The sequence below is a fragment of the Tursiops truncatus genome, chromosome 21 (genome assembly GCF_011762595.2).
Source record: "Tursiops truncatus isolate mTurTru1 chromosome 21, mTurTru1.mat.Y, whole genome shotgun sequence".
Lineage (NCBI taxonomy): Eukaryota > Metazoa > Chordata > Mammalia > Artiodactyla > Delphinidae > Tursiops > Tursiops truncatus.
This window is the reverse complement of record NC_047054.1, coordinates 33,178,555-33,197,799: the sequence shown is the minus strand read 5'-3', so window position 1 is coordinate 33,197,799 and position 19,245 is coordinate 33,178,555. Positions and strand designations below refer to the sequence as shown.

At 39.8% G+C, this 19,245-nt stretch overlaps 1 protein-coding gene and 1 long non-coding RNA gene across 9 annotated transcripts in view; one reads left to right on the top strand and one right to left on the bottom strand.

Annotated features, from left to right (window-relative positions):
• RNF170 (ring finger protein 170) overlaps positions 1-18,086 on the top strand; it is a 27,884-nt gene extending 9,798 nt beyond the window's left edge. For 4 of the 8 annotated variants that reach the window (XM_073798550.1, XM_019921291.3, XM_073798551.1 and 1 more), the window contains 5 exons: positions 5,008-5,086; positions 6,742-6,850; positions 10,402-10,475; positions 13,523-13,633; positions 17,373-18,086. In XM_073798550.1, the coding sequence (XP_073654651.1) occupies positions 5,008-5,086; positions 6,742-6,850; positions 10,402-10,475; positions 13,523-13,633; positions 17,373-17,642 (643 nt within the window). In that variant the 3' untranslated portion in view covers positions 17,643-18,086. Of the gene's footprint in view, positions 1-5,007; positions 5,087-6,741; positions 6,851-10,401; positions 10,476-13,522; positions 13,634-16,528; positions 16,780-17,372 lie in introns of those variants that run through there. The other 4 variants (XM_073798552.1, XM_004326214.4, XM_073798554.1 and 1 more) reach the window with 2 other exon arrangements.
• LOC141277465 (uncharacterized) lies at positions 16,320-19,245 on the bottom strand. Its single transcript, XR_012328899.1, has 2 exons — positions 19,108-19,245; positions 16,320-16,708 (listed from the first exon to the last, which is right to left on the bottom strand). It is a non-coding gene; the product is annotated as an uncharacterized lncRNA (long non-coding RNA).

Below are 19,245 nucleotides of genomic sequence, written 5' to 3'. Positions count from 1 at the left end.
GAGACCAATATCTATTAATATATATTTTCTATTGTCTCATACCGGGCCAATAGGTGGAGCTAAATGATGAGATTTTGGCTTAACCTAAGATACAACTTTTCAAATGATATAAGGTGCTCCCCATTACGTGGATGTTGTCTTGAATCTGTCATATGATTGGATGGGAGGTCAGTTTAAGTTGCTGTCCAGCTGTTCAGATTCAAATTCAGTTGGCAATTGTCATCCTGCTACTTTAGCTGAAGTATTCAATTAATGAGTTAGGGGAGGGGTAACATGCGTACTAGAAGATTCAAACAAAGGAACTTTTTGTCTCTTTTCTGTAATTTCTTTGATGTCTGTAGTCATTATAATTCATCCTTTGTTTCTATTGTGGTAACATATCCATAACATAAAAGTTATCACTTTAAGTGTACAATTCATTGGCATTAAGAACATTCACAATGTTGTGTAACCATCACCACTGTTTATTTCCAGAACTTTCTCATCATCCGAAACAGAAACTCTACCAGTTAAATAATAACTCCTTATTTCTCCTCCCCCTGCTCCTGGTAACCTTTATTCCACCTTCTGCCTCGAGAAATTAGGCTATTCTAGGTACCTCATAAAGTGGAATTAGACCGTGTTTGTCCATTTGTGTCTGGCTTATTTCATTTAGCATTCTGGCATTTTCATTTAGTAATGCATGCAAGGTTCATCCATGCTGTATCATCTACCAGAATTTCATTCCTTTTTATGGCTGAATAATATTCCATTGTATGACGAAATTGAGCTATTTGTAATGAGGTGGATAGACCTAGAGTCTGTCATACAGAGTGAAGTAAGTCAGAAAGAGAAAGACAAATACCGTATGCTAACACATATATATGGAATTTAAGAAAAAAAAATGTCATGAAGAACCTAGGGGTAAGACAGGAATAAAGACACAGACCTACTAGAGAATGGACTTGAGGATATGGAGAGGGGGAAGGGTAAGCTGTGACAAAGTGAGAGAGTGGCATGGACGTATATACACTACCAAACGTAAGGTAGATAGCTAGTGGGAAGCAGCCGCATAGCACAGGGAGATCAGCTCCATGCTCTGTGACCTCCTGGAGGGGTGGGATAGGGAGGGTGGGAGGGAGGGAGACGCAAGAGGGAAGAGATATGGGAACATATGTATATGTATAACTGATTCACTTTGTTATAAAGCAGAAACTAACACACCATTGTAAAGCAATTATACCCCAATAAAGATGTAAAAATATATATATGTTCCATTGTATGTATATACCACGTTTTGTTTATTCATCTGTTGATGGATATTTAGGTTGTTCCCACCTTTTGGCTATTTTGAATGGTGCTCTGTGAACGTTGGAGTACAAGAATCTGAGTCCTTGCTTTCAACTGGAATTGCATGATCATGTGGTAATTCTGTGTGTAACTTTTTGAGGAACCTTCAGTCTGCTTTTCACAGCAGCTGCTCTGTTTTACATTCCCACCAGCAACGCACAATGGTTCTAATTTCTCTACATCCTGGCCAACAGTTGCTACTTTGTGTTTTTTTGATAGTCATCCTACTGGGTGTGAAGGGGTATCACACTGTGGTTTTCATTTGCATTTCACTGATGACTAATGATGTTGAACATCATTTCATGTGCTTATTGGCCATCTGTATGACTTCTTTAGAGAAATGTCTATTCAAGTCCTTCGTGCATATTCGAATTAGGTTGTTTGCTTTTTTGTGTTTGAGTTATTTCTATATTCTATCTTAATCACCTATTAAATATATGATTTATAAATATTTTATTTCATTCTGTTGGTTGTCTTTTTATACTCTTGATAGTGTCCTTTGATGCACAGAATTTTTAAATTTTGATGAAGTCCAATTTATCTATTTTTTCATTTGTTGCCTGTGTTTTGGTGTCATGGTTAAGAAATCATTGCCAAATCCAAGGTCACAGAGATTTCCCTCTGTGTTTTTTTCTAAGATTTTTATAGTTGTAGCTCTTAAGTTTAGGTCTTCTATCCATTTTAAGTTAATTTTTGTATGTGGTATGAGGTAAGGGTCCGACTTCATTATATTTGCATATGGATATCCAGTTTTTCCCGCACCATTTGTTGAAAAGGCTGTCCTTACTCCACGGAAGGGTCTTGGCATCCTTGTCAAAAACCAATTGACCAGGGACTTCCCTGGTGCGCAGTGGTTGGGACTCTGTGCTCCCGATGCAGGGGGCCTGGGTTCGCTCCCTGGTCAGGGAACTAGATCTCACATGCATGCCGCAACTGGGAGTTTGCATGCCATAACTAAGGACCCTGCCTGCCGCAACCAAGACCTGGTGCAGCCAAATAAATAAGTAAATAAATATTTTAAAAAAAACAATTGACCATATATGTGAAAGTTTATTTCTGGTCTCTATGGTCTGTTCCATTGGTTTTATACGTTTGTCCTTATTACCAGCACCACATTGTTTATACTATAACTTTGTGGCAAGTTTTGAAATCAGGAAGTGTCTTACAACTTTGTTCTTATCTTTCAAGATTATCTTGGCTATTTAGAGTCCCTTGAGATACCATATAAATTTTAGGATGGGTTTTTCTATTTCTGCAAAGAATGCTGTTGGGATTTTGATAGGGGTTGCACTGAATCTGAAGATAGATCACTTTGGATAGTATTGACATCCTAACTATGTTGTCTTCCAATCTATGAACATGGGATGTCTTTCCATTTATTTGTGTCCTCTTTAATATCTTTCAGCAATGTTTTGTAGTTATAATTAATTTCTTTTTAAATCTTTTCTATTTGGTCTTCCTTCTTAAGCCATTAATAATAGCTACCATGTGTTGACATACCAGAAGCCAGTCAAAAGGGTCTGGTAGGCAGGTTAACCTATGAACCACATGCTTGCATATTTGTAAACTTTGATTCAAACTTCCTTTCCCGACCCACGCTTTGGGTATCATTGCTTTCCTCATCTCAGAGGTTCCTGGCTCTTTTCCAGGGCTACATATAACTTAACTGGTTTGACAGTTTTGGTTTCTCTTTTCAGAGAACTTAGAAGGACCATAAATCGTTGATAAATACACTAACAACACATGTCCTTCTGTTTCATAGCAGAGCCACTGTTTTCCTTGGCATCTCACTTCAGACCCGCTTAGTGTCAAATGCCATCATTTTCTCATAGCTAAGGTGATCATATTGTTAAAGAACAAAAATTAAACCAAGTAAATTTGAAGATCTAATTGGCTTTACTAAGCTATTCATGAATCAGGCAGCACCCCATCCAGCAAGTAGAGAGATATTTCCGGGAGTTGTATGAAATAGAAGGTTTTTATAGGCAGAAGGAGGATGGGGCAAGGAAGTTATTAGCAAAAGAAAAGTTAGGATTATTTCAGGCCAAGGCTTCTTCTTCTGGGGGAAGGAAATGGCAGGGGTCTTATCATGCAGGTTACCTCCTTGGTACTGACCAGGAAACCCCAGATTGACCAATTCAGATGGTCCTGGGGAAGGTGGGAGCTGCAGTTGGGCCAGGTGTGAAGTCTCGGTTTGGTGTCATAGGCTTTAGCACAGGTGATGCCATTTGAGGCCTGAGGTTTTCTCTATAACAGTATGTTCCTGATCTTCTAATCTAGCTTTCAATCTATCTTGATTAGATTTCTAGATTTTTGGTTCTGTACTCAAAGTTGCCAGTCACAATTAGCTACCTGAGCTACAGGCCATGTTTAGCATCTTGGGCTGTTTGTTCTTGTTCTTTGGCTATACTTTGACTTTTCTAATATTCTACTATCAGATTTAAGAATTTTATATCTTCTCTTTTATGGAAAGAGACCAAAAGAAAGACCTTCCAGTCACATGGTTTACATCAATCCTCAGAAAACCATGACTGTTTTTTTCCAGTGAAAAGGGAATGGTTTTTCATTGTCAAAGAGCTGAGAATTTCCAGTTAGCTGGGTGTTTCCTGGTGTGTAAATAGGCTGGTTCCTGGGCTGTTCCTTGATAGATTGTTTTTCCCATAGAGTAGCTTTCTTTCACTGATTCATTTATTCAGTCATAAGAATGTAACATTTTAAAATAAATAATCCACCAAAATTTAAGGTGTTTAAACAGAATTCAAGTAGTTTCATTACATTTATGTTGAGCTTCTGATTAGATATTTGACTTTAAATTGTTTTTATGTCGTCTCTGAACTAATGGTTATATTTTTTCGGCTTTCTTTTCTAAAATTTAATTTTTTTACTAAAAATTAAATAACCCTGGGATGGATTTCTTTAATTTTCCTTATCCCATTAGAATATTGATTTAGAATTCTTATTGCTGTGCTATATTGGGTCAGCTAGAGAGTAAAGGCTCTTCTATAGATTAATAACACCGACACTGAGTAGACTTAAAATATTGCTGTTAAAGAGATTTAGGTTTAGAAAAAACTTCTATAGCCAAATGAAACTAAACTGATTCAGATGTAAATCTTCACCCCTGACCCTACCAACCTAACCACTGCTTCTAGTTTTCAGTCCTCACTTCAGGCATCCCATCCTTTTATATGGACCTCTAACTTCCTGCCTTTGATTCTTCATTTTAATTGTTAATGTTAAGAGATTAGTGGTATCATAGGTTTGGGCTTTTCTACATTATACATTTTAGGTTTTGTTTTTCTCTGTCCCTCTCACCTCATAGGTGAAAAGTTGGGAGAAGGACCTAATTAGATATGGAAAAGTGTTCAAATACATAATAATACAAGAAATCTTACAAAAGAAATAAACGTGTTATATTATATGTAAGTCTGAAATTACATTCAATCCCCAAGGTACTAGGCCTCTGGATTTCATCATTTGCCAGTTAAACCTGAAATGAGCCGATAATCAGTGATCTCAGAATAGCCTAGAATGTCCAGTCCTACAGTTGGAGTACAGTTGTAGGCCATCATTTACATTTCTTATGTTGCTAGTAGTCTAGGTCAAAAATTAGACCCATAAGGAAAATGGATTCATCTAACAATATTTTATATTAAAACCGTATTATAATTTATTCAGCAGAAATGCACATCAAAACATTCACCCAGAAAACCAAGAGCTAGTACGGGTGCTTCGGGAACAACTTCAAACAGAACAGGTACTGTTGTGATATAAATCTGTGCATTTGTATGAGGAGTACATGTTATCACTCCCCTTGCATAAGAAATTGCGATGATGTATCGATAAATTCCTTTTTGGAAGCATGTGCTTCTTTCCTGCTTGGAGTTACCTTTATTATTCTATTGATTGTACATTTTCAGATTAAGCAAATGACTAGTCTTAATCTAATTAAGATGTTTTCATGAATTTAGTTTTAATTTGCTTTAAAAGACAACAGTTTTCCTATTATTTACTTGTGAGGAAATAATTACTGTCTAATTGGCTTTAATGAAATGTAGTGGAAAAACTACTCTTTCTAAAATATATTCCCGGGCTTCCCTGGTGGTGCAGTGGTTAGGAATCTGCCTGCCAACACGGGGGACACGGGTTCGAGCCCTGGTCTAGGAGTATCCCACATGCTGCGGAGCAACTAAGCCCATGTGCCACAACTACTGAGCCTGCGCTCTAGAGCCTGCGAGCCACAACTACTGAAGCCCGCGCACCTAGAGCCCGTGCTCCGCAACAAGAGAAGCCACCACAATGAGAAGCCCGTGCACCGCAATGAAGAGTAGCCCCCGCTCGCAGCAACTAAAGAAAGCCCACGCGCAGCGACGAAGACCCAATGCAGCCAAAAATAAATAAATAGATTTAAAAAAATAAATAAATAAAGTATATTCCCCTAAGACCTTCAAAGAAATGACTATAAGGGATGGCTTTTTTTCCTTTTCTTTTTCTTCAGTGATCAAAGTTGTTAAAACTACTTAGGCAAAGAAGAAAACTTTTCTCCTCTGCCTCTTCTTTGCTTTTAACCATATGGATTCCCTAAGAACCAGAAATGTAATATATTTTATGAAAGCTGGATTAAGTAGGACATTGTATACCTTCATGCTGAGATACCTAATATCAAAAAAAAAATTAAAAATTGATTGTCTACCCACCAGTCAAATTTTAGTTCCAAAGAGGGTTTTTATGATTTATCCATTCACCAAATATTTATTGAACATCTACCATATGTCAGACATTGTTCTGGGCATTGAGAATTCATTTGTGAACTAAACAGACAAGAATTCTTGCTTCATAGAACTTAAATTCACTGATGCAAAAATGGTTTAAGCATATTAGTGGTACTGTGTTCCGGAGCTCTTGTTATCAATAATTCATGCTGGCCTGATGTTTTATAATTTACAAAGTGATTTCACATACAACTATCTCATAATCTTCAGACATGTAACGACTATCAGGAATGTATGAATGAAACAGATGTTAAAGATAGAAGAAAGCTAACACCTGGGGAGTAGTTTGACATTTCTTATTGTTCAGCTAATGAATGCATGAGCTCAGCCTGTGTTACCCAGAATAACTTACTCTTTCTAATAGAGTAACTCCTGAGTTAATCGGCTTTTTATCTTTAGATATATCTTTTTATCTTTATCTTTAGACTGTGTTCAGGAAGGAAGGTAGAGACCATGCAGTTTAGGCAGAACAACACTGGAGCCTCATAAGTTTCTCAAACTTGTAAGACCTTAACTAGTGCACATCTAAAATTTGAAGATTGCACAGTCCTGACTGTATTGTCAAGTATCTTTAGCATGAAGATGAATTTTGAAAAGACTGTGTGTGTCGTGGCTCAATATGCACTTGTCTTCTCACCAGGATGCACCTGCTGCTGCCCGACAGCAGTTCTACACTGACATGTACTGTCCGATCTGTTTACATCAAGCTTCCCTCCCTGTTGAAACAAACTGTGGACATCTCTTTTGTGGTAAGCAAACAATGCTGTTCTTGGTGAAAGTGACTATTTAGACCAAGACCCGTGTGTGTGCACAAGCTGGATTCCTGATTTTCTCTCTGTCACGTTTTGTATTTTGTGAGTGGGGCAGATTGCTTCTGAGATCCTGCTCTTGCTGTCAGCCACTTTTATTTAGTGTCCGTAGTTCAAAGATTAAAAAGACTAGTTATTCAACCCCCCAATAAACAGAAATGTGTTTCTTTGAATAGTGAGTTAAGGATATCTGTACCATGAGGGAGTCACTGAATTCCTCATTTTCATCGCTTTCTGGTGGTTTCATTTTTTACTCCTCCTTCCCAAGGCAGCAGTGTTCTTCTCCCAAGGACCTTGCCCGAGACCTTCCCTTGGCTCTGCCACCTCTTTTTCACTCTGAGTCGGTGCAGAAGTTCTTACCTCTCTTCCTCCGGGACTTCCAGAGGCTTGGGAACCCTAGAACATGTAGAGGGATGAGAAGGGACGTTGATGTCGCACTAACTTAGTGTCAGGAAGGGGTGCTGTCCACCCCTGGGCATCTCCTGACCTTCCAGGAAGAGTCACAGAGAGTGATGGGACATACCGCATAGCCACTGCTGGCTGTGGTCACGTGAGATTGGCAGGAGTCGGTTATTATGGGCCTGCTGTGTGCTGGACGCAACATACTCCATCTCATCCCAGCTCACAGGTGAGGAACCCCGAGGCTCAGCAGTGCTAAGAAATTTTACAAACGGCAGCCCAGCTGCAGACGGACAGAGCTAGGTTTTAAACCCGGGTCTGACTTCACAGCCTGTGCGCAGTTCTGTTGGGCTGGCCAAAAAGTTCGTTCGGGGTTTCCCATAAGATGTTACCAAAAACCCAAACGAATTTTTTGGCCAACCCAATACTATGTGAATGGTGGTTTATACAACTACTCTCTCCTTAAGGTTTATCTCATCATTAGACCTATTTTTTATTGGTAGTATTTCTTTCCCTTCGAACAGCTGTATGCAAGATAGGGTGCTAATTGCTCCCAAACTGTACTGATTTAACATGTAGCATACAGGGATTTGTACTTTGCTTTCTGCCCTTTGTATCTTTGTCTAAGAGTCAGAATTCCAAGGTATACAGTGTTACTGTTCATGCTATTGGGGGTGAAATAAAGTATCTGGAATCCATTCCATGCTATGCAGGGTTTTCTATACCTTGTGCCCATTTAGTCAGTACTGACCAATCCCATCATTGCCTCATCCATGAATTTCAACCTCTTCCCTCAGGTTTTTGTCTAAGTAACTAACAAATTACAAAGCACTATTTCAGTGTCTATCCTTAATTATCTGTTGGAAGTGCTAGTGAGCAGCCAAATAATGAAAGATCAGGTGCTGGGGCAGGGGATTAAATGGCCATCAGAGAAAGCAGACGTTCCCCCTCAAACCTCTGGCCGACGTTCCTTATCGATTGTGGACTTGCTCTGGGTCTGGCTGTGCCTCGGCCGTCCCCTAGCACAGCACCCGAGGCAGGGGTTGGGAATCAGTGAGGTCTGGCAGGCTGGGCGAAGTCTATTTGCCAGCCCAGGCTTAGGTGATGCACTGTGTGGATAACCCGGTCAGTTGAAAGATGGCTGTGCTGTGCTCTTGGTTTTACCTCTGGGTCTGGGGTAATAGGGTAGATTCCTTCCGATATCCTGCTCTTCTTGTCGGGACACTTTTATTTACTGTCTGTAGCTTCAAAGGTTAAAAAAAACTAGTTATTCAGCTTCTTAATAAATAGAAATGTGTTTCTTTGAACAGTAGTTCAAGGATACTGATACCATGTATATGAAGAGCATTTCAGCTTAGCTCCATGTGTGGAACTACAGTTCTGTTCCTTTACAGCAAGTCAAGAATAACAGCAGCAACAGACTTCACCTAACTTGCATTTGTAACCCACATTACTTTATGTAATTCCCCGGCAGTCTTATGAGGTCTTATTCTCATTTTACAAATAGACAGATCTAGAGAGATTGTGCCCCGGATTCAAGTCATTGAGTCATCTCTCCCGCCATCCTGGTTAAGGGAAAGCATCAGGCACATCACAGCAGATGTGTATGAACTGAAGTGTTTGATTTGCTGGACCATAGTTTTCCAGTGCAGGCAAGTGGCCACTACATAATTTGCAAACCAAGGACACCTATACTGCAATCTGTGGAAAAAGTTATGGAATTAAATAAATTAACATATGTCAAAACACAGTGTACTTTTGGGTGAAAAGGTAGTAGCTAAATCTAAGGCATCATTACAGATGGTAATAATACTAACATATTTATGATCAGTTTGGCTTTCATATGGTTTCTGTATGAAATTAGACCGCTCAAAGTATTTAGTAAATATTATCGAATTAACACAGCACCCTGAGAGCAGGAAAAGATATCAGATACAGATGGTTTAGCTTTTTAAACTTGTCTTTAAATCATCGAACCAGTTTTTCCCCACAGTCACTAATGGTCAGGTTGGGCGGCCTTGGCTTCAGCCAGTGGCCTGCTCACCAGTGGCCTCGTGTACCATTATTTCTGCCTCTGGGATTTGTTCCTGCCATCGCAAAACCCAGAGTGTCCTCGCTCCTGTCTTCTGCCTGTCTAATCTTACCACCCCTACAAAGTTGGGTTCAAATTCTGTACACCTTTTGTACTGAAATTCAATATTACACACTTCAAGATGTAACTACCTTCTGAGTCATATAAGTATGTTACCTTGGTCCCCTCAATTTGATTGAAGGAGCCAGGAAGCAGTTAGTTCAGATTCACAGTGGAACCTGGATGATCCGAGAAATGGGGGCCTGCAGAGAAGAAACTGAATTGGCTCCTTAAATATCAGCCAGTATTTAAAAATACTCCTTCTTCATTTGTTACTGGTCTGAACTTTAGTGCCTATACACTTAGTGCACCTACCACCACTTTTTCAGGTCTGTAAATCCTCTCTCTAGGCTGTGTTTACCTGTTTCACTGCTCATCAATGCCTTCAAGAAGAAAAATCAAATCCATCCAGTACAAAAGTTGATTCAGTTACTTAACTGGATTATGAACTTTGTTAGGGCAGGAAGCGTGAAATCTTTGTATCCTTTGGCTCCTTTGTGCATACTACCTAATTACTATTATTGACACTTAAGTGACTTGGTTTTCTAAACTTTAAAAAAAATGGAAGTTGTGTTTCTGTAACATATATATCAAATTTGCAACAGAAAATTTATAGTGTGATTTGTTGGTTGTCATATGTACAGTAATGTTCAATTAATTACTGTTTTATTTATTCACATAGGAAATGCAGTATTTTCTATTAAGCCTCATAGCATTGAAGCAGTTAATGCATGCTTGCTTTTGATTGTAAAAATGCTTGTATCTTAACAGGTAGTTTAAATTAAAATATTTCTCAGTGGCTGGGAATTGTTATTAGATTTGAATTTGCCTTAAGACTTGGTTGGATAAAGTAAAAAAACATTTTAAAATAGGTGATGCTGTTAAAATATTTCAAATATATGAAACTTTCCCAGGATATATGGACTTAACAACATCAATATTAATGTTTTCTTCCCATTAGGTACCTGCATTGTGGCATACTGGCGATACGGTTCATGGCTTGGGGCAATCAGTTGTCCAATCTGTAGACAAACGGTAATGTTTGTGCCCAGAAAACATCATTTATACTAGCTCATTTTGTAAATTTTTATAGTTTCTGTATCTAACTCTTGAATTATTTTTATGTTTTTAGCAGAACTTCATTTATCCAAAGCTTCTCTGATGTTTCTCCATTATTTTTTTTAATGTCTTTAAGACACCTCAAAAAAAGGGAATTCCCTTTGATATCCCTTCAGTCATAGTGAAAAACAGCTGGTACATGAACCCTTCCCCAAATCCTAATAAGTCTTTGTTGTAACACCAGCAAGGGAACAACTGAACTGGCAATCAGGCTTAAGCAAATATGCTCTGCATAGACTTCTTTTGAAAAAAATAATTTTTCAGTTGTACTTTCTTTTTAACCTGCCCATCTGTGGTGAGGGTCCAGACAGCTTTAAATGACGAACAATGCCTTTGAAAAATGTCTCTTGTGGAGCCGTGGCCACGTCGCATCACCCAGAGCAGATTAGCCTGTTACATCAGTACAGATGCTGCCTCCGAGGGACGCAGTGAGGTTTTACACACGCGTGTCGGAGACTGAAGTGTCAGTACGCTATCAAACGGCTCAATTTCTTCGACAAACTGGAGAAACAAAATTTTGTTTCGTTTGAAAAATCTGAGAAACTGATATTTGTAGTTTTTAAGTTAATAAATATAGCCAAATGGGATGTTCTATTCACTTTTCAGAATTTCCTTTATATTATTCTTTTCATTTAAAATATATGCCTGTCTGATAATGACTCATGATCAGGTACACAGACAGCCTCTCCTTGGGAAGTCTTCCAGTGCAAACGGACGTCCCGACCAGGATGGAGAGCTTCCAAGTCAGGATGCTGAACTGAGCGCACGCATTTACTTTTGCTCCCTCTGGCAACCCCACCGAAACAGGAAAGGCGTAAACCCACAGGGACCACAAAGTAAAATAAGATTAGAGAAGGCACAACAGTTGTTGAAAAATTCTTTGTACAATATAACAGACGTACAGGAAAGCACACAAAATAAAGAGGTACAGCTCGCTGACTTGTCACAAAGCAACACCTGAGTAGCCACCACTCAGATGAAGAAACAGAAACTGGCCACAGCCCCAGAAGCCTCCTCGGGACCCCTTCCAAATCCCCCCCCCCTTCCTTCCTCTCCTAGAGGTAGCTACTATTTGACTGTTAGGATAAGCATTTCCTTGATTTTCTTTACAGTTTTATTACCTTAGCATGCTCCTCTAAAGATTACTGTTCAGTTTTGCCTAATTTGGGGACTGTATATAAATAAAACCATATAGTGTGCACTGTTAAATACATATACACATACACAGAAATGCACACACGTGTGTGTACCTTTCAGCCATTGTTCTCGCTTATCCACTTCCCCCACTGCTGCCTTTTTTGGTTGGAGAGAGGAAGGTTCAAGGCTTTCTCTTCTTTTCTTCTTGCTTCTATCGATACATCCCCAGACTCTGCCTCTTTCACACTTTTTACCACATGGTTAGGAGGAAGATCATTTTTTGGTACCACCTCTCCGGCTGATTTGATGTGTGACACAAGGCAGTTGGCCCTGAAGCTTATTTGCCAGTGCCACCTCTCATCTTTAGCTCTCTGCCAGCAACACGGAGACCAGGCCGAAGGTCTTGCCATAAACAATTAGTTCCACCACCTGCCCCTCTTTCTGGCACTACCTGTGGCTTTTCATAGGGCATATGCGCATTAGCAGGTGGTATCCTTTGGACCACACATAAATTGGCTAGAGGTGAGAAAGGTGGAGATAAACTTGTGGGTTCCCTAACTGCAGTGCGTTCCCACTGCAGTTCATCTACCTGCCCCACCGCCTGCTTCACTGGGAACAGTGTGCAGGCTGCTGCCTGTGGCTGGGACATGGTCACCACGTCTCCCCTGGGCGCGCACACTGACACGCCAGCGGTCCTACCACGTCCCTAGGGTGAGTGCAAGTGTCAAGCTTTCTGGACACCCCAGACAGAGGAAGTCCTTCCTCTCCAGCATCACTATAACGCCTACCCCAGTGCCTTATAACGGGCTGTTGAACACGTCTCCCTCCCCTTCTGTCCTGGGGATTGTGATCACCAAGGCGCAAGGCCACGTTGTCCTTTTTTTGTACGTCTAGCACTTAGCGCAGTGCCTGGCCCATGTACGTGGTCAGTTAACATTTAGTGAAAGAATTCATCTTTATTAACAAATTTGTGAAGAGATGGCTGTACCTGCTGTTCCTACCACCTGCTGCTCTTAGGCACTCCTGTGTTTGGCTGTTTGGGAAGCACCTGAACAGTGGGGTCCTGGTTTTACAGCTGAGCTGAGGGTCAAAACAACAGTGAGATGATTTAAACCCAAATCTATCACGGCTCCTTCCCATATTTATCTCTTTGTACAGTGGCCATTTCTATAGGAGGTGTTATATTTTTAAATATACTTGTTTTTCGAGGTACCGTCATCTTCAGATTACCCGAGTATAGTCCAGGAACATTTGTGTATCCTCCTTAGCTCCGCCATGGAGGAATCAGGGTTAAATGTATTATGTTATATAACAGTATCAAGAATTACCTTTTTGATTGTAGTAGAGATGGGTGCTTGAGAGCTGGTTCCTGCAATAACTTCAGCTCTGTGTGATGCTGGTAGCATTCAAAGATCATTCAGATACCAGAGAGGATAAGGAATCATGATTTTAATCAAAAAAGAAAGCCCTAATTTTCCTCTCTCGAAGTGATATGTCACTTTGCTCCTGAATATTTTCTCATCATTCTTATATCCTCAAATGTCTGTTAGCCCAAACAGCGAACTACTAACTTGATCCCTGGTGTGGATTGAAAGGTACTTAAACCAGTGCCCATTTTATTTTATAGGAGTTCAAATAACATTTTGAATGGATTTTATTGTAAGGAAACAGTAGCTTACTTTTCTCCCCTGTGTCGCCTTTGTTAAAAGAAACGAGCGAAATCTAAATTCAGAAGCTTTTCTCATTCTATTGAATAATAACACAAAATGAAAAAAAATTAATGCTGCAGAAAGGTGTAACAATTCTTTTTTTCTGTAAATCTACAGGTAACTTTACTGCTAACAGTATTTGGTGAAAATGACCAGTCTCAGGATGCTGTATCATTGCATCAAGATATTAATGATTATAACCGGAGATTCTCAGGGCAGCCCAGATCTGTAAGTAATGTTGTAGCGGGTGCAAAGTTAGAGTGTGATGATACTTCGCTTTTGTAAAGTGAGATTTACCAACAAATAGTCAATGTGAAAAATCTGTGTGTGTTACGTGAAGTCTTTACTTTTCATTGTTGCTGTCATTCACTGAGTTACAGCTTTCCCAAGGACTACAGTTTTCTATCTTTTAAAAAATGGCATTATTAAACTCTTTATGAAAGTGATACCAGCAAAAAAAAGCAATAGGAAAACATTGGAGGGAAAGGTAAAATTATTGACTCCTACGTGATTCTAAAATAGGGTTTGTCTTCCAGGAAACTTACAACTGAGAACTTCTGGAGGGAGTTTTACCTTGTGTTTTACTCTATTTTACCCTGGCCCCATTTGAATTTGTTCCCTTAAGTAACCCTAAGTGTTGGGGGTTTTGTATGTCAGGTATTCAAAAGCATTCTATTTTTAAAGAGCACATTAATTCTACAGTTGCCCCTCCTCCCCAAAAAGGCATTTGATAGATTAAAAACCCACACTTTACTGACTCATCCCAGTTTTCTCAAAATTTAACAAAGAATTCTAGAAGTGTATGACTAAATATGTACTTGAAAACCCAGAACACACTCAGTACAAATTCGTACTGGAAGCCCAGACTCTGCTCCACGCTCTAGGCTCTGACGTCCACTTGCTCAGGGTACATCCCACTGGCGCGTTCCTGGCGTCTCGGACATGAGATGTAACATGCACAACACTGACCCGATCCCTCCTTACCTCAGCCTTACTCAGCTCAGTGCTGATGTCCTCTTCTCCCTCATTCCCCTTCTCTGATCTGTAAAGAAGTCCTAACGTGTCTTTTCTTTCTGGGGATGCTGTCATTTCTGCCTCATAACAAGTCCTGTGTCTGTAGCCATCAGACTAGGCCAGGCCACCACCATCTCTTGCTTAGGACAACTGCAGTGGCCTCTTCACTCGGACCTTTTCCTCTGCACAGCAGCCCAAGTAATATTTTGAAAACATATGTAAGACCACGATGCTCTTGTGTTTTGAAACTTCTGAATTTCTGGACTAATGTCCCAACTCCTGGCTGTGGCTTTCAAGGCCCTGCATGGCCTGGTTCCCCCTCCCCTCCCTCGGGATGCGGCTCTCAGAACACGCTCCTGGCCTTCCTACCTTCGTGCCTCACTCGTGCCATTTCCTCTGCTCGGAATGCTTGTCCCGCTGCTTGCCTCCTGGCTGACTTCCTCATCCTTCAGGTTGGCCCTAGTGTATCTCCCTCGGAGAGGCTGTCCCCAATCAACCAGGGCAGTCTCTCTCATTGCCCTCCGACCTTGTTCATTACCGTTCTCTCAGGAGACGGAAAGCTTCATGAGGGCGAGGACCGTGTATATTTAGTCACTACTATGGTCCCAGTGTCTGGAATACAGTAGGCCTTAATGCTTGTAGAATTTATGGTTATCCTTAAGATAGAAATGATACTCCTCCTCCCAGCCAAGAATATAAGCTGTTAAAATGCTTCTGTATTACACAACTGCGTAGACTTGTGCTCCCTCGTACATGCTGTTCCTCATTCTGGGACGTCAGGTACATTTAAAGGCATACAGTCTCGCCTGCTGTGGATGGTGACAGGCAAAACTTTTAGTGACAAGAAAAGCGTGACCTGGTCCCTGTTGCCCTCCGTGGCTCTTTGGGAGCCTCTTCTGCTGTTTCTGATCCGGCAGTTTTCTTATGTATCCTCCAGGGGCATCTTAGGACGATTCTTTGAAAATCAGTTTCAAATTCAAGAACTACCACTGAACTTAAAAAAATCATTTTAAGATGTTCATTCGTATTTTAAGGTGTGAAGCATACCATTGCTCAGTTATTTTGTGTGCGTCAGATATATACTTAATGAATAAGAAAGCTTGGTATGTGATGAAATTACAATATAATAAAGACATGTAGGTTTTACTTTGATATTCTACCCCCGAGTTAGAGTCAGATTGTGATTAGTACACAAACATTTCTTAATAACCCATACCATATTTCTTGTCTAATCACTACAGATTTTGTATAAAGAACACCATATGAGAACTGAACAAAATAGCCCTGATAAAGGACAGAACAGTATTCAAAAGACATACTGGCTGGTCATTAGAATATCTTAAGTAATTTACCATAGACCTTGTGAAAGCTGTATAGCTGTTTTGCTTTAAGTATTAGTTTCTTCCACAGAGAACAGAAAATCAGCATGAGGAGTGATTCTAAAAAGACCATTTTTGTTCTTTTGTGATCCGTTTTCCAAAAGGAATTACAAGATATTCTTTGTCTGGTGGGGTTTTTAAAACCGTTTTCTCATTGCTTGCTCAGTTCTTCCCATTTTCGTCTCCATCTCCCTCTTAACTTATTCGGCATTTGTTGGACAAAATACATACTTAGAGTTGGATTTGTGATATTTATACAGATTGTTAAAAACAGCTGAACTGGCACTGGAATGACCACAGGAAGTGATTTACTTCCTCTGGCCAGTTTCTCTTGCATCTCCCAACCCCTGAGAAGTAAGACCTCAAAGAAGTTAGGTTCAGGAGTCGTCACGGTGCCTCGTTACTACACGCGGCCTTATGGTCATGCAGTCAGCTAAGAGCTATGCAGAGGAAGTGAGAAGTTTCCAGTCAGAGACGAAACTGACTTGCTCAAGGTCATACAAATAGATACTGGTACTGTCTTTTTTTTAAAAAAAAAACTTTATTTAGATGTAATTTACACACCATATAGTACCCCTGTTTAAAGTATACAATTCAGTGGGTTTTAGTATATTTACAAAGTAAATATAATCTAATTATTAGTCTGTATATATTCAGAAACCATAATCATTTCCAGAAGGGTAAGGCCTGGCATTTCAAAAATTTTTGTGGCAATTAATAATTCACTTAGGGCTTCCCTGGTGGCGCAGCGGTTGAGAGTCCGCCTGCCGATGCAGGGGACACGGGTTCGTGCCCCGGTCCAGGAAGATCCCACATGCCGCAGAGCAGCTGGGCCCGTGGGCCATGGCCACTGGGCCTGCGCATCCGGAGCCTGTGCTCTGCAACGGAAGAGGCCACAGCGGTGAGAGGCCTGCGTACCGAAGGAAAAAAAAAAATTCACTTAAACTCAAGCTAAGCAGAATAAACATCCTAAGAAGGAAATCAGTTTCATTGCTATTCTTAGATGGTCAAAGCCATCAAAGTTGATGTGTCTGTATATACTTATATATTCTATATATGTATATACTTATATATTGTCTGGCAATTTATCAAGGTCTTTTATAACAATATCTCTTCTAGTTCTTAATAGTCCTTGTGGCACATACTCAGTGTTGTTGCCTTATCTCTAGTAGGTTAAACAACTTTCCCCAAGATCACTTGGCTAATAAGTGGTGTGTCCAACTTTAAAGCTCAAGCCTCAGCCTAGTTCAGTACACTGGCTTCTTTGTTGGTTTATTTTACTAACTCAAATTAGAAATAACTTGAGTTTTGTATTACTATATCCTGTGTTTCAAATTTGTTGATATTTTAGTTACTTTTCAATTATCTGCAATAAGACCTATTTTATAAGAACCTAGTAATCAAAGAACTATTTTTAAATAAAATGTGTAACTAGAAAATATGGTGTTCAGTGAATACATGAAACTCCTTCATTCATGTTAACTGAGTTTGTCTGCACATTGTAAGAAAATTATATTATTTTTAAGTCTAACACACTAGATACCAAATCACAGTATTTGTTCTTCCCCTACCAGATTATGGAAAGAATTATGGACCTACCCACTTTACTGAGGCATGCATTCAGAGAGGTGTTTTCGGTCGGAGGCCTTTTCTGGATGTTCCGTATCAGGATAATACTTTGTTTAATGGGGGCTTTTTTCTACCTTATATCGCCTCTAGATTTTGTGCCTGAAGCCCTGTTTGGAATTCTAGGCTTTCTCGATGATTTCTTTGTCGTATTTTTGTTGCTCATCTACATCTCTATTATGTACCGAGAAGTAGTAACACAGAGACTCAACAGATGAGAAAATGAGTGCACTAAAATATTTGAGTCAATGTGTAAAATCAAACAAAAGGACCATGGCAGTTTAAAGCATTTGAATATTATCTTACAAGTTTAAAACCACTGTATGACAAACATTTGATTGTCATTTGCAAATGCCTAGCAATATATGACTGGAATTTTTACATGTTGCAGGTCCCAATAGTAAGGTTAGAATTATAGTGATTTACAACTGTATCTTCATTCTGTGTTGTCTATAAAGTTGTGGAAAAATATGGAATTATATAAAATGGGATGCTTCTATATCTTCTCCCCCACCAAACTATTCAGGTTAACTGGATGTATAGTAAGGTGTTGTCAAACGTACAGTTTATCCAATTCATCCTTCTCGGTGAGTACCCACATGATAATATATTGCTGTGAGACTCACCTAAGTATTTTGGTTACAATAAAATATTGTACAATATTGGGGAAAAATCAGTGTTTCTTTGAGTAGCTAGGTTTTGTTCATTTGGAGCAGTTCTGCTTTTCCATTCTGATATAATTCTTTGCTACCAGCTGAAGGGGAAAGAAGAAACTTGAACTTTGTTAATTTGATTTTATATTCTGGTTTACAGAACACTTCCTTAAGTGACAGGAGAATTAACAAGTTGTGAGACATTGGACTCCAGCCAGCACTCTTGATATTCTCAGTTATGGCATTTCAGTAAGAGTTTGGTCCTTTTATAGGAACAGTATATAAAAGTTACTTGTAAAGGGAATTTTTGTTTCAGGAACCTGGGTGATACTGCAGACACATAACAGTTTGGTACATTCCTGAGGAAGGTGGTTCTCCGTAGCTGTGAGCATCAAAGACCTGAGGAGGGTACTAGGAACACTAAATTTGCCAAGAGAAATTACTGGTGAGCTATAGCGACAGAATGTACAGATTTGGTTAGTTTTCTCTTGTCAGAACACTTTTGTAATACTGTCCCTAGATGACAGAATATAGCCCAGATTCATCAGGCCTTGTGCAGAATGAGATGATTCAGCAGGAACGTTATCTTGGTTTTTGGATGACTACAGCATAAGTACTTAACGCTCTTTTATGCAGTTTTCTGTTTGAGAAGAATCAAAACCACAAGTATTACGAAATCTTAACTCCCTCAGCTGGCACTGCCCTTGAGTGACCTGGACAGCAGGGTAGTCACTGATCCCCAGGGCTCAGGCAGTGTCAGCTCTGCGCCTGGCAGCCACTGCTAGTCATCCTGTCCACTCATGTATCAGTGAGCCTCACTGTCAGTCTTCCAGGTGAATCAGAGGCCATCAACTGATGAGATGCTGAATGATACATCAGTAGTGTCTTGTAATTTGGGCCTAAGACAAAGCTGCTGCTTGTCACAGAGAAAAACAAAATCCTTAAGTATAGCACATTGTAATTAAAGCGATTTCTTGCATACCGTTCATTTAATCCTCAAGAGAGTTAGGTGAAGAAGACAGGGCATTACCTTCCTTTTCATAGATGAAATCCCTGACGTAGATGAAAGGGCTTTTTTTTGTCTGAAGCCGTGCACAGATAAGTGACCGAACTGGTATTAGACTCCTAGGACTCCTACATGGGGAGAAACTGGGATCCTTTGGAAGAC